Source organism: Marmota monax, unplaced genomic scaffold, assembly GCF_021218885.2.
Source record: "Marmota monax isolate L192 unplaced genomic scaffold, Marmota_monax_Labrador192_F-V1.1 WCK01_AAM20220418_F8-fsc00256, whole genome shotgun sequence".
NCBI lineage: Eukaryota > Metazoa > Chordata > Mammalia > Rodentia > Sciuridae > Marmota > Marmota monax.
This window is the reverse complement of record NW_026692286.1, coordinates 1,827,465-1,841,836: the sequence shown is the minus strand read 5'-3', so window position 1 is coordinate 1,841,836 and position 14,372 is coordinate 1,827,465. Positions and strand designations below refer to the sequence as shown.

Here is a 14,372-nt window from a genome sequence, read left to right as displayed (position 1 = left end):
TGGCCAGAATCACAAGATTGCTTTAATTTGATTTAAAATTGGAATGGGTGGTCTTTTCTTTGCATTGTGGTTTAACACCCCAGGCTAAGTCTGGACACTTGTTCCCCCAAAACACATCAGGTCTGGACACTTGTTCCCCCAAAACCAATGGGAAAGTAATGGTGAAAAACAGGAAAGGAGCTGTAATAAGTGTAGCAACACCAGATACACAAGGGGATCCGTGCCCTTAGCCTTGTCTTCCAGGGGCTGACAATGACCTTGAGGTTTAATAGAAGGAAAAGTAAGGTCAAGAGTTGGGGGTTTGCATAGCTGGATGCTTTTTCACACTTGCCAAACCAAGTGATCTTGCTCAGGTGTGGCCTGTTCCATCATTCTCTCAGAACTGATCAGGCAGGACCTTCTTGGCATAGGAAAGTTGCTGTTGCCTTAAGCACAGTGTTGATTCTTTTCACAAGTTTTCTCTGCCAGACCTGTTATTCCTGAAATCTAAGGTGATTAAAAGATGGAAATGGCTTAGAAGAACTTAGAAGGAGGAAAAAAATAGACAAAACTGAAATAGAAAGTTGAGGGTACAGACAAAGAATGTATGGAAAGAAAAGCTCCTCTGAGAGCTGGGATGGTAGCTCAGTTGGTAGAGCACTCACCTTAGCACATGTGAGGCACTGGGTTCTATCCTCAGCACCACATGAAAATAAAATAAAGGTATTGTGTCCATCTACTATAAAAAAGAGAGAAAGAAAAAGAAAAGTACCTCTGAGTCATTGGAATTCAGGAAATTCCTATGAAACTTTATGAAACAAACATTGATGAGCAACCCAGTACCTGTCCTTAGCACCAGCCTACCTGCCATCGCCCAGGCTGTTTTCTTTACCAGGAATGTGTTTTGTTTTTTCTGGCTCTCCATTTCCTGCCCTTGGCCCACGTCCTTGCTTGCAAAAAGGAACTTGGAGCCAATGCACAAGCCTGGGGAAAACTGGATTGAAATTGAAATTGCTCTGCCCTGGGTTCACTCTAGTCCAGCCCCTAACTATTGTCCCTCTATGCACATTAGCACCACATACCGGGGTTGCTGTCTCTACCTTGAGAGATAGCCCACATTCTCCCTTGAATGTGTATTCCTTGATTTATCCCCAAAGCTTCTCACTCTCAAGATAAGCTCCATTCTCCCTTGAATGTATATTTCTAATTTTACCCCCAAAGATGTTTCTCCCTTGAGATAGCCTGCCCTTGAATGTATATCTGCTCTCCTACATAAATCTATGTCTCTGCCAAAGATCCCACTTGTCCTGAATTGAGATCCCCCTCTCCAGGAGCTCTAGTTCTAAATGATGATTGAAAACAGAGTGGAAGACTTGATGAAGAGGACACGATAAAGTGACAAAACAAGTCTGAGAGGCAAGATGGAATCTAGATGGAGTTAAGGTCGGTGACTGGGGCCTCCTTCAGACTCTCAGTGGAGGCTGAGACTACAATCACTGGAGAAAGCTTCAGAGCTGGGGTCTTGGGCTCATGGAAGTGGAGTTTTACTGACAGAAACAGAGAAAATGCTCATGTTCAGACTGACCCTTAGTCAAGTGCAGCTCTCCTTTTCCACTGCTGGTGAGCCTGAGTACTTCACAGACTTTGTAGGTGATAGCAGTATTTCCACAGATGCCAACCCCAGTGTGACCTCCCACCAGGGGGGCTAGATATGAATCAGAAGGATAAAGGGCAGGGTTGCCTCTATAGCTAGTATTACAAAGTCTTGATGGAAGACCCAGAATCTTCAGGAGATTCATGTTTTCAAACCCAGGGCTCCCCAACCTCTGCCCCATAACTAGCATACCAGCCTTCTCCATCCTGCCCATTGTTTCTCAGGTGCTCCAGACTCTTGCCCAGCCTACCTGCCATTGCCCAGGCTGTTTCCTTTACCAGGAATGTGTTTTGCTTTTTCTGAATCTCCATTTCCTCATCGAAAAAGAGAAAAAGTAATTGTCACTCTTTTCTAAAAGTGAATTGATTATTTAAAGGTGCTGAGGCTATTATCTTGGAGAAGAGAAGTCCCAAGGGCAGAGAAAGCAGCCCTAACTAGAAAGATCTGGAAGCCAGAACGAAGAGCAATAAAAGGAGTCAGGGACAGAGATTTCAGCAAAGGATCAGAGAAAATCAGAGATAGAGCTGGCTGCTTCAGGAAACAGTGAATTCCTAATCCTAAAGGAAAGTGTAGAAGCTGGAGTTCTTTGGTAAAAAGGTTCAGGAGTTGAGAGTTAAATGGTTTGGAGTTGGAAACTGTAGCTCTGAGAGGGATGTTTGCATCAGCTTTGGAGTCTTACAGATCTCAGTTCCCTTCCTAGCTCTACCTCCCACTAGTGAGGTTACTCTTCTCTCTGAGCCTCATTTAGAAGTGGCAAGGAGATGGTTAAGAGTGTCCACATTGTAGAAGTTTTATGAAGCTTCACTGAAGCAGTAAACATAATGGAACCAGCAGGCAGTAGGTGCCCAGCAATTGGGAAATGTCAGGAGATCTCCCCTTAGTTCTAAATGATGATTGAAAACAGAATGGAGGACATGATGAAGAGGACTTTGCTGCTGCTCCTAGAACCAGAGTCTGGAAAGGCCACCAGCAGTTAAGAAGACAGAGGTTGGAAGCACATAGTGCATTCTAAGCAGAGGAGCATGAGGAAAAAAATAAATGGGCTATACATATATTTTTTTTCTGAATTTTCTAATTCTGTTCCATAACCTTTTTAAGTCTATCTTTATATCAGTGCCACCTTGTCTTGATCACTTTGGCTTCTAGTAAATCTTGAAGTCAGATAATATAGGTCCTCTAACTTTGTTCTTGTTTGCAGAGTTGATTTGAATGTTACAAGTTAGTGTACAATTTGCAATCAGCTTTTACATTTCTACAAAAGAGTCTTCTAGGCATTTGATTGGGATTGCATTAAAGGTAAAAACTGAGGAAAGGATTTTTTTAAACTATTGTATCTTCTAATTTATGAATATCATCTATTTATTCAGGACTTCTTTAATATCTTTCAGCAATATTCATAAAATTTCAATATAACTGTCTTGCACATTTTTCAAATTATTCCTAAGTATTTTACATTTTTGATGATATTATAAATGATATTTTTGAACTAAAGGGAGCTCTATCTCTCTGCTTTCTGGCTGCCAGAACATTTCCATCACCCTAAAAGTTTCCAAATGCTGCTTTCCAATCGATTCCTAACTCAACTTCACCCCACTGCAGAGCAACCACTACAGTTCTCTTTTACATCTTATGCCAGTGTATTCATTCACTATGTATTTATTTTTTTAAGCCTTTCTTTTCTGATCTAACATAATTTATTTCTTTTGTACATCAGAAGTTTATTTATTTTTTATTCTTGGCTCTCATTTCATTTTATGAGCAAGCACTTCATTATTCCATTTGGACTGCTTCCAATTCGGGGGTATTATGAATGAGATTGCTATGAAAGTCTTTGTTCCAGTTGTTTTGTAGACTTATGTTATCATGTCCCTTGTGTAAATACCTAGCAATGGAATTACTGGGCTGTGGATAAATGTGTATTTAACTGTATTACCAAATGTCAAACAGTTTTCAAAAGTGTTTGTACCATTGTACATCCCTACAACTTTTTTTTTCTTTTATGTTTCTTTCATTATTTTTGTGTCCAGCCTAGAAAACTTTACCTACTCTCAAGTCTGGGAAATCTTCTATATTTTCTTCTAGAAGTGCTATGATTATAATTTTTACCTTTAGGTCTATGATCCATCTGAAATTAAATTTTAATTCTGGTTGAGAAGGAGCTTGAAATTCATTTCTCCACACAAATACCCAGTTGCTCGAGCAACATTTTTAAAAAAGACTTTCCCCATTGAGGAGTGTTTAGTACATTTATATCTAGTGTAATTATTAATATGATTGAGTTTAAGTGAATCACCCTGTTAATAATTTTCATTTTGAACATTTGTGGCTCTTTCTTGACTTCTTTTTTTTTTTTTTTTTTGGAGGTGGGTATTACCGGGGACTGAACTCAAGCACTCTCGACCACTGAACCACATACCCAGCCCTATTTTGTACTTTATTTAGAGACAGGGTCTCACTGAGTTGCTTAGTGCCTTGCTTTTGCTGAGGCAGGCTTTGAACTCATGATCCAATTACCTCAGCCTCCCAAGCCACTGGGATTACTGGCATGCGCCATTGGGCCTGGCAGATCACAGTAATCTTTACAACAAAAATCAGTCTTTTGAACACAACTTTAAATGAGCTGAAATCTAGCCTATTTTGGAACCATTCTAACATGGAGTAAGGTGAGAGGCAGAGCCTTATCTCAGGTAAGGTAGGCTCTTCACAAATAACACATTACAATATTACATCTGAAACATGAATCAAAGAAAGGCTAAGAGAGCTTTCAACTTTCTTTTTATGGAAAAAGTGGCAGAACATTTCCATGTTTTATAATGTCATCTTTAAACAGATTGGGCTTTCATTATCTTCCCCAAAATGCATTTAAATTCAAATTCCAGAGTGAAGAGTAAGAAAAAATTATACATATAACTTATTGACAACAGGTTACTTTATCCAGTTATAAAACAATCAACTGAAATTAATAAACACAAGCCATATTTGTTATTTCTATACAAATTCAAGACTTTTAGATAATTTTAGTGTGGAGAACATCAACTTGGCAAAGTGCTATCCTAAGCTTTACATTTAACTAAGTTTAACTTTTTTAAAGTACAATTTAGAATCTAGAGTGTACGGCAACAACAATCACTGGTCTGCATGGGTTAACAAATAATCAAAGGAGAGCCTTTAATCTCTTATGCATTTAGGAAACTGTTAATAGTCAGACATTAACTGAGTCAAGACAAACAGATATAAGACAGGTCTTCAAATGACAGTGTGGCTCTTTCATTTCAGATATAATGTATGAAAGAGAGCACTTATTAGTTATCTTGCTCATAAACTTTCATTTTATAGACTTTTGTATAACACTTAGACAAGGCTTAGACAAATATAGTTCTCAAATGCAGACACATACCTAGTTGCATATATTTAGGATGCCAACTATATTGTTATAACCTAAATAACAGTTGTTTGCTTAACCAGTTACAAAGCAATCACTTAAGATTTTAAAACACGTACAAACCCTAATTCTTTTAAGACTTAGTTTCCCCAAGTAATAAAACCTAACAAATACAAGAAAATTATCTTGGTAGATATGAGCATATCAATGTTTCAATTTCTGTTTTTTATCAGTGCATTAAAATTCAAGTAACTTTAGCTGACGGTGCTAATTATAGTCAATTTAACCACAAACACAAACTTTTTGAGATTTACCTTCCACAAAGTTTCTGTGACTTACTTAAACATTCAAAACTTCTTTATATTCTTAGTTTTGTCCTCTTTCATCTTGGACTTTAGTACAAGAATATGACTTTACCAGACAAAACACTTTCAATTCTGGAAACACTTTTTTACATTCTAATTTTCCATACTAAAATATATTTCCATACCTATAACTTTCTTGTATCTTTTCTAGTTTTAGACCCTTTCTTAAATTCATATTCTGAAACAGCCCTTATGAATGTTTTCTGTGCATTTAATTTACGCAACAAATTTCATCCCAGGAGAGGGTTGGACAATTCAGCATATAGAGAAACTGTGTCTTAATCTTTTGTCTCCTAGGTTGCATTCAAGCAGTGGGAGCACAGGATATTTTTGAGCTTGACCTATCTCTGTTATCATTATCGCAATGTCATCAACTTTAAGTGAGTTCCCCACAATCAATTATATCCAGAGGCTCCTTTTGGGCCTTTAAAAAAAATAGTAGGCATATTGATATGCAATGGATGAGGTCTTTTCCATCTTTCTCTTCAGGCTTCCTTGAAGATCCCTTTACAGAGGCTGCCTACAAAACACAGGCTGGCCATAGTTTCTGTCTTTTCCTTTTCTGGGTGCAGATATTTATTCTGCCATTTTTTCCAGGCATTTAGTTTGATGGGATGCTGTTTTAGCAAGAATTGTTTTGCCCCAGTGATGAATATCCCTTGGCCAAATTGGGTGTACTGTCAGATCTTAAAAGGGGAGATTATTCCTGTCCCCAGCTCATAAACTGACAGTGCTGGAACCTACTACCACAGTCTTTGTGGCCAGCAGCCTCAGGGACAAGAGGGGCTGACAGGAGAACAGAGGCCAGTTTTCTACAGCCCAGAAAGCTTTTCTGGGATTTTTTTTCAAGTTTAGGGCTAGTGTCCTTGACCCACAGTGAGATGATCTGTGGCTGCCTGGGGCCAGGCTGCAAAACCGTGCTGGGAGTGCCAGCGCTGGATTTAAGTCTTTTTTAAGCTCTTTCTTCTGGTGTCCTGCTACCCTTGCACATCAGAGGCAGTGCCTTTTGGCACCTTCACATTTGTTCCTCATGGTTCATACCCCTTATAATGAAACCGCATAAATGCCTGTACACACAGAATCTGTTTCATATACTTTAACCCTGACAGACCAATTTTAACATTAAGATTGTACAGTAGTCCAGAAAAAAAAATCATTCAAAAGCCAGGTTGTATTAGAGTAAACCCTCTTTTTCATAGAGAGGCTGTAAGAGACCCATGCAGCCAATATCTCTCTGCTCAAGAGACTTCTGGTAAGATCAATGTACCTTGGCCCGTTTCTTAAAAGAGGCAGTAACAGATACAAACAAAACAAAAACATGACAATCAGAGGGAATTCTCAAGTCACAGCTGATAGGTAGGAATCTTTAAAACAGATAGACCAGATAGGGGAAAATCCCATGTTCCCAAATAGGTTGGTTTCATAGTTTAGCTCTTGTGAATTGAGCTGCTATGAATATTGATGTGGCTGCATCACTGTAGTATGCTGCTTTTAAATCCTTTGGGTATAAACCAAGGAGTGGAATAGCTGGATCAAATGGTGGTTCCATTCCAAGTTTTCTGAGAAATCTCCATACTGCTTTCCACAGTGGTTGCACCAATTTTGATCTCTCCTTAAGGTCTGTAAGTCTGTCCTCAGGTGACCCAGGCCTCAGGGGAGCTCCATGTTGCCCCAGAGTTGAACTGAGTGTGGCTCTGGTTTTGGATGCAGATTGCTTACCCTGAATGGGGAACGGGGCTTTACCATGGTTACTGGCTGCTTGTTTCTGGTCACTTTCTGCAGCCTGGTTTCCCTGAACTTTTCTGATCCTGGCATCCTGTATCAAGGTAAGGCCTCAGACCCCTGGGAGAAGTAGGTGGCACCCCAAGGGCTGATGCCTACAGGGGTGATTTCTAAAGTGCTAACCCCACCTATGGCTCAGAATCCCTTCTTTCCATGTCATCATTACTTAGGCCCTGGCACTTCATTTTCCAGCCACTGAGGCAAGAAGAAACAGAATCCTGGAGGGTTTCTAGTTACTTCAGAAGGGAGGACCAGGCAAGCTGGCAAGAGGGGCCAGCAGTCTCTTCCAAACCACACGGTTTATTTTTCCTCCTGCTATTTCACACATAACTTCAAATACTAATCACTATTCCAAAGGGGGAGCTCTATAGAGAGCTCTTATGGCTGGAAACCCCCTTTTCTTTGACTGCCAGCCCTTTGGAGTGGTCATCTTACTCTACAAGGACTAGGATTCCCCTACCCACCTCCTCCCCATCCTTCTTGTTGCCCAGTGATGCTGATCAGGGCAGCCCCATGATGGAAGGGCCTCTTACCACTGCCCAAACTTTTTCCCATGCCAGGCTCCCTGAGGCAGCATATGTGCCCTGGATATATCAAAGGGCCTTTCAAATGCCCTGGTGTCCCCATTGCTCCTTCCACTGCCCACCCAGGACCTTCCACTGTGGATGTTGTAACATCTGTGAGGAGGTGAGTACTCCTCCTCCCTCTCCACTCACCAACCCATCACAGGGCATCTGGCCAGGACCAGGAGGCTCAAAGTATAAGTGGGCCAGGGGTAGGCATGAGACCATCTTCCCAGACTGTCAAAAGTGGCTCCCAGCCCCTCTTGGTCACTTAAATCTGCTATTGCCTCTCTGCACCTGACCTGAGAGGCTGGCCCTGTTTGCACAGGTGCTGACATGCAAAGGGCAGAGTCAGGGGGAGGAAAGGCAGCGCCTGTCCCACTCCTGACTTGCTGATACTAGATACCCAAACTCTTAGTCCAGCTGCTGCCCTGTTCTGGGGATCTTTGCCTGTCTTCATCTGGGTGTCCAAGTTGGAGTGTTTCCTGGATTCTGAGTGCTCTTCTCTCATGTATACACACTGCACAGGTTTCCAAGTGCAAAAAGCTGGCTGGGCCAGGGAAATCTTTTCATCTTTATCCAGTATCTGAGAAAATAGAGACCCAGAGTTATTCTATATCCTCCTACAAGTGACACGAGGCAGGTCTTGTCTATAAAGACCTCACTCATGCACATTACCTGATAAAGCTATAGAGTCCTAACTGTGCTCTAACAATGGAAAGTGCCAGGTTGTCCCTGAGATGGAACCCTCTTGTAGAGCAGGTGGCCTAGAGGGCAGTGTTGTGGAAGGCCCAAGTATTGGGAGGGGGGGTGGGGGGGTGGGGGGGAGTGGGTGGGTATGGATGCCAGATAGACTCTCCAGGCTTGTCCTCTCTGCTAGGAGTTTGACCACCACTGTAGGTGGGTGAACAAGTGCGAGGGGCATAGTAACATCCAGCTCTTCCTGCTGCTGCTCATGTCCCCTTGCCTGTACCTGGGTGCCCTGCTGGTGATGTGCACCATCTTCCTTGTGAGCACCAGCGAGATGCCATTTTCCTTGGACAAGGCCATGGCATATCCATACAGTCTCAAGGAGAGTCTTCTCATTGTTCCTACAGTGGGAACAGCAGGGGTTGTGGGGAGAGAGGGGTGGAGAGCTAAGGGGTGAGGTAACTGAGGGCTGGACTGATGTGGGCCGGGCTAGAGGGAAAAGCCCTTTGGAAGGACCTGTCAAGGACATGTTGAAGGTGAGTGGTGTCGGGGAGATAGGCCGAGTTGGATGCACTGTCTAGTTGAGAATCTAGCGGGGCCACAGAGAGGGGTAATCAAGGTAGAAAAGGGACAGGCAGGAGGATAGCGTGGTGGACTGAGGTTTCCCTTGGGTGTACTGGACCAACAGTCCAGTTCAGGGAGGAAGAGTAAGTGGGCGGGGCCACATGGGGCAGGCGCAGGGAGGACGGAGTTGGGTCAGGACACAGGGCCAGTGAGCCAGCAGCTTGGCTTCTTAGCCTGCTCACAGCTTCACAGTGGCTGTCGCGGCCACAGGCGCCCTGTTGCCACTCACTTTGGGACTGCTGATCCAGGCTGTAGCAATGAGCACCACCACGCGCTCCTATGAAGGCCAGGTAAGTGGGGCCCAGTGCATGTGCTGGGATACCCAGCTGTGCAGAGGCATCTTGCACCTCTGCCACCTGTGCTTTCTCCACTGCCCTTGGCCTTGATGTTGGGTGCCTCATTAGTCCTTCCAGACCCATCTCTTAAGATGCAGCTCAGATCTCTCCTCCTCCTGGAGCTCGCTGGTCATTCTCCCTCCTGGGTGCTTTGCTTCCAGAGCCTACTGTGTGCTGGGCTGCGTGTTATTTGAGAGATGGGTATAGAGGTGAGTAAGTACATCCTGCGCTTGTGTTGATAAGCAACCTGAGATCAGAATAACACCCGCAGACACCCAGGCACATTCTGAGAGGGACAGTTCTGAGTGGTGTAGCACACTGGAAGAAACTGAGAGTTTGGTGAGGCCTGCATTGTAGAATAGGACATGTCACTCCTACACGTCCTGGTGTGATTGTGGAGAAGCCAGAGGACAAGAGGGCATTGCCTGTGAGAGGCACACCTGTGCAAAAAGGCATAGAAACCCAGAAAGTAGAATGTTAAGGGAATGATGAGGATATGGCTCTAATTCAAGCATGAGGTGGCATAGGCAATGAAGGTAACCCCATGGAGGGGTCAAGATTTAAAAGGCCCAGAAAGTCAAGCATGGAATTTAGTTGGTATGAAGTAAAAACCTGGGAGCCATGGTAGGATTTTTTTTTAATTCGTTTATTGAAGAATAATTTACACACAGTGATATTCACCATTTTTTTTTTTTTTTGTCTGTGGTTAAGGATTCTGACCAATGGATACCATCCTGCACTCTCCACCATGATCAAGGTTAAACCAGTTTCATTGCCTCAGAAAATCCTTTCATCATCTTCTGTTGTCAAGTTCTTTCCTTATGTCCTTCTGGTTTTTCTTTTTCCAAAATCAAGTATAAATGGATTCTTTGCCTTTTTAATCTGGCTTCATTTGAGATTCATCCTTGTGTGGTTCCCATCAGTAGTTTATTTCCTTTTACTGCTGTGTAGTATTGTATGGAGGCCCTACAGATTATTTATACATTCACCAATTGAAGGATTGTTCATTGTATCTAGTTTTTCTCAGGGTTTTTGTTTTGTTTGTACCAGGGATTGAATACAGGGGCGCTTAATCACTGAGATACATCCCCAGTTCCCCATGCCCCTTTCAGTTTTTCTTTAACTTTTTTTTTTTTTCTTTTTGAGTCAGGGTCTCATTAAGTTGCTTAGGGCCTCGCTAAGTTGCTAAGGCTGGCTTTGAACTTGCAATTCTCCAGCCTCGGCCTCCTGACCTGCTAGCATTCAGGCATGGGCCACTGTGCCTAGCTAGTTTTTCACAGTTATAAATAAAACTGCTACAGACATTGGTGTACAGGCATGTGAACATTAAGTTTTCTTTTCTGTTGGGTAAATTCTTAAGGGTGGCATTGCTGAGTCACTTTTCCTATAAAGTGTGGAACTTTATAGGATATTTCCAAATTTGTCTTCCAAAACCATTCCTAATTTCTACCAGCAATACATGAGAATTCCAGTTGCTCCACATCCTCACCGACATTTGACACTGTCATTTGTTATTTTGTTTTCTCTTTTCATTGTAGCCTAATAAATGAGTAGTGGCATCTCATTAAGGCTCCAGGTTGTGTTTTCCTAATGAGTAATGATGTTGAGCATATTTGCATGTCTTTTGGGCCATGGGTATGTCTTTGGTAAAGTGTTTGCTTCAATCTTTTGCCCATTTAAAAAAAATGGCTTGTTTCCTTACTAAGTTTTAAGAGTTCTTTATACTGGATTCAGATTATGTTTTGTGAATCTTTTCTTACAATCTATGGCTTGTTACCTCATTTTCTTCTTAGCATCTCAGTGTTGTTGTTTCTCCAGTACTGGGGATTGAATCGGGGTGCTCTACCACTGAGCGTTGTTGTTCATTCTACATGGAAAATTATGTGATAAACAGTTTCATTACCTTCTTTCCAATCCCAATTGCCCTGGGATTCCTTTAGTATGACAATCACTTGGCTAAAGGCTCTTTCAGGAAGACTGGTGGGCAGCACCAATGGGGGAGGGGGAAGCTGCAGACCCTGAGACAGCTGAACAGACAGAGGAGCCTCTCTGCTCATCACCTCCCATCCTTTTAGTCACCACCCCACCACTGCCATATCTGGTTCCCCTCCCACCTGTGACTTCTGTGCTTGGCCCTTATCCATCAGCCCTGTGGTCTGCCTGTCTTCTCCTCTCTCCAGCTTCACTCCATCATTTAATTTTGCTGTCAGAATTTTTCCCTCCATCCATCCTGTGGTTCTTCCAGCCCCAGGTCACGCCATAGGCCATTGTCCTTCTTCCTCTGCTCAGAATAAGGCCCTCCGAGTCCAGGATCCCCAGTCTCAGGGGACTGAAATGTGGTCTGCCCTCTGGGATTTACCAGACAGGGCTCCTGTCCATTACTTGTCATTCCCTCCCTACTCCGTTCCTCCCTGCAACTTCTCCTGGAGCCACTTGCTTGGTAGTTGGTAGCAAGGACTCTAGAGCCAGACCACATAAGTCCAAATCACAGCTCTACAACACACCAGCAGGGAGACCTGGGCTATGCTACTTAACCACCTGGGCCCTGAGTTTCCCTACTGGTAGAAGAGGGAAATGTGGGTTAATTCACAAAAAATACATAGAACAGTGGCTGGTACCAGAAAGTGCCCTATGTGCTGTTGTTACTATTACTACCATTTCTTCCCATAGTCATGTACACATTTTTGTTCCTCATCTTAAAAGCCAAGGCCCGCCCTCAGTGTTCCAAGCCTCCACTCCACCTGTTGTACCCTCTGTGCCTTATTCCATGAAAGAGTTGACCATGCTCAAAAGCTACAACCCTTCACTTCCTGGCCCCTGTCAGCTCAGCTCCAGCCCTTGCCTTTGCTGTCATGATGATGCTCTCAACAAGGCCAAAGCCAGCAGACAGTTTTCAGGCTACTCTTTCTGGACTAGACACAGCCTCTGAAACTGGAAGTAGCTGAGATAGCCCTCTTGCATGCTTAACACTTAATTCTCTCGGCTTCTCCTCTGCATGTACCTGGCTGCTATGAGCTGCATTGCCTACTCTTTTCCCATGATACCCTCTTTTTTTGCTACCCTGGCCACTCCACACAGTGCTCAGGGCCTTGTGTTGCTGCAGGCCTCACGACCCTAAAAGTAGGCTGGCCATACTCTTTGCAGTGTGCTTTTAACCTCCATTGCAATGACAAGACTTTATCTTTTTTGCTAATTGAATCCAGGGACACTTTAACACTGAGCTATATCCCCAGTCCTTTCTATTTTTTATTTTAAAACAGGGCCTCACTAAATTGCTTAGGCTGGTCTTGAACTTGCCTTCCAAGTCTCTGTGATTTCAGATGTGTGCCACTATGCCCGGCTTGACTGAGGCATCTTTGATGCCCTGAAATATTTCTGGCTGGGGCTGTATCTGAGTGGTAGAGTGTGTGCTTAGCATGTGCAAGACCCTGGGTTCTTCAGTCCTCAGCACACAAAGAAAAGAAATCTGAATAAAGAAGGGAAACAACAACAACAACAAAAGAATCATTTGTGGATAGAAGGAAATAGAGAAAGGAATAGAGATAAGCCTGAAGCCCTGATCCCCCTGGCATAAGAGGAAGAAGGAAAGGCAGCAGGAAGTTGGGCAGAAGATGAGGCAAGAAGAAGATGCCATTTAATTTTGGTCCTGTGGAATGTGAGGGTGTTTGAGACACAGAACTGGAGCCAGAACCCCAGGGGTGGAGCTAGTGAGAGAAGCTGATCTGGGTGCTTCAGAGCTACTGGATCCTATTTGTGTCTGACAGGATTCCATGTGGGGAAAGGAAAGTATTCAAATTTACTGCTCAGTTCTTAAAAATTTATTCATTATCATTCCTTTAAGGATTTTCTATACCAGATGTACAATCAACATTTTCTATACTTTATAACACCTAATCAAAAATTCTTTCTCCAAATTTAAAAATTCTGCATTTTTTTTAATGCTCTGCTGTTAATTACTTGATTTTTTTCTGGTACTAGGGATTGAACCCAGGGGTGTTTTACCACTGAAGCTGCATACCCAATCCTTTACTGCTTTGTGTATTGAAGTGTCGCCATACATGACTAAACAAGTCAGGGTCACTCCAAGTGAATTTGGGGAATAAATAAAGACACAGATGCAGAAAAGTACCTTTTCTTTGGGTACAGTGACTGCTCTTCAACTGCAGCTCCCACAAGAGGGGCAAGGCAGGCAAGAAAGAGAGTGAGGAGCAAGAGTTGAACCCCTTTATTGGGGAGAAGCCATTCAAATGAGGCAAGGGGTAGGATTACTTACTGCACTCCTAATGTGAGTGTATGGCTGTGAGTGTAACTTAACCCCCTATGGGTGATGCCTACACCTGGAACCACGCCTCATTATCCGAGTGGAGTAACACCCAAATTATTGGGACCTGGTATTGCCATGCCAGGCTGAAACAATAATTGGTCAGAACCTGGTGCATCAGGACTTAAAGGCATCTGCATCCAGGGCAGCTGCCGACACTGAGGGCCTTCAGCCCAGATTTTCCTGTGCCATATGATTGTTGACTAGGAAATATGATTGGGCATCCCCTCTGCTACTGCCCTCCCTGATAGTGAAATTTAATGAAGGCACATTTTTAGAAGAAAATGAGAGGTGGGAAAGTGAATTAATTGGGAGTGGGTGTCTTTGGAGCAGTTGTGAAGTAGCATAAGGAAGATATTATATGGTATCTAGAAGGAGGACATGGGGGGACATGTGTGGCCAGTGGAGACAGGACAGGCATGCTACAAAAGGAGGTACAAGGTGATGAGGGAGCCCTGAGAAGGCAGGATCTTGCCCCAGGCCTACGCAGACAAGATATGCTGTGTTCCCCTATGTGTAGTGAGCTGGCTGCAAAATACAGCGAAAAATCATATGCCAGAAATAATTTTGAAATGCGAGAGCAGGACGGCTCTGTGACCTTAAGGGTCCTGCATCCACACTGGAAGGAGAGAGAGAGTGAGCCCACGTATTTATTTTTATGTGGAGGATACACAAAG

General features: G+C 43.2%; 1 protein-coding gene across 1 annotated transcript; it reads left to right on the top strand.

Annotated features, from left to right (window-relative positions):
• Positions 1-1,544: 1,544 nt before the first annotated feature.
• LOC124090110 (palmitoyltransferase ZDHHC19-like) lies at positions 1,545-13,891 on the top strand. Its single transcript, XM_046440502.1, has 7 exons — positions 1,545-1,625; positions 5,678-5,760; positions 7,091-7,231; positions 7,723-7,849; positions 8,606-8,784; positions 9,230-9,329; positions 13,781-13,891. The coding sequence occupies exons 1-7, from the start codon at positions 1,545-1,547 to the stop codon at positions 13,889-13,891; spliced, it is 822 nt and encodes a 273-aa protein (XP_046296458.1).
• The last annotated feature ends 481 nt before the right edge of the window (positions 13,892-14,372 follow it).

Coding starts and splice junctions, on each gene's coding strand:
- LOC124090110 (XM_046440502.1), top strand. CDS start 1,545: ATGCTCATGTTCAGACTGACCCTTAGTCAAGTGCAGCTCTCCTTTTCC. Junction 8,785..9,229: donor GACAAGGCCATGGCATATCC/ATACAGTCTCAA, acceptor TCACAGCTTCAC/AGTGGCTGTCGCGGCCACAG. Junction 9,330..13,780: donor CGCGCTCCTATGAAGGCCAG/GTAAGTGGGGCC, acceptor TTGCCATGCCAG/GCTGAAACAATAATTGGTCA.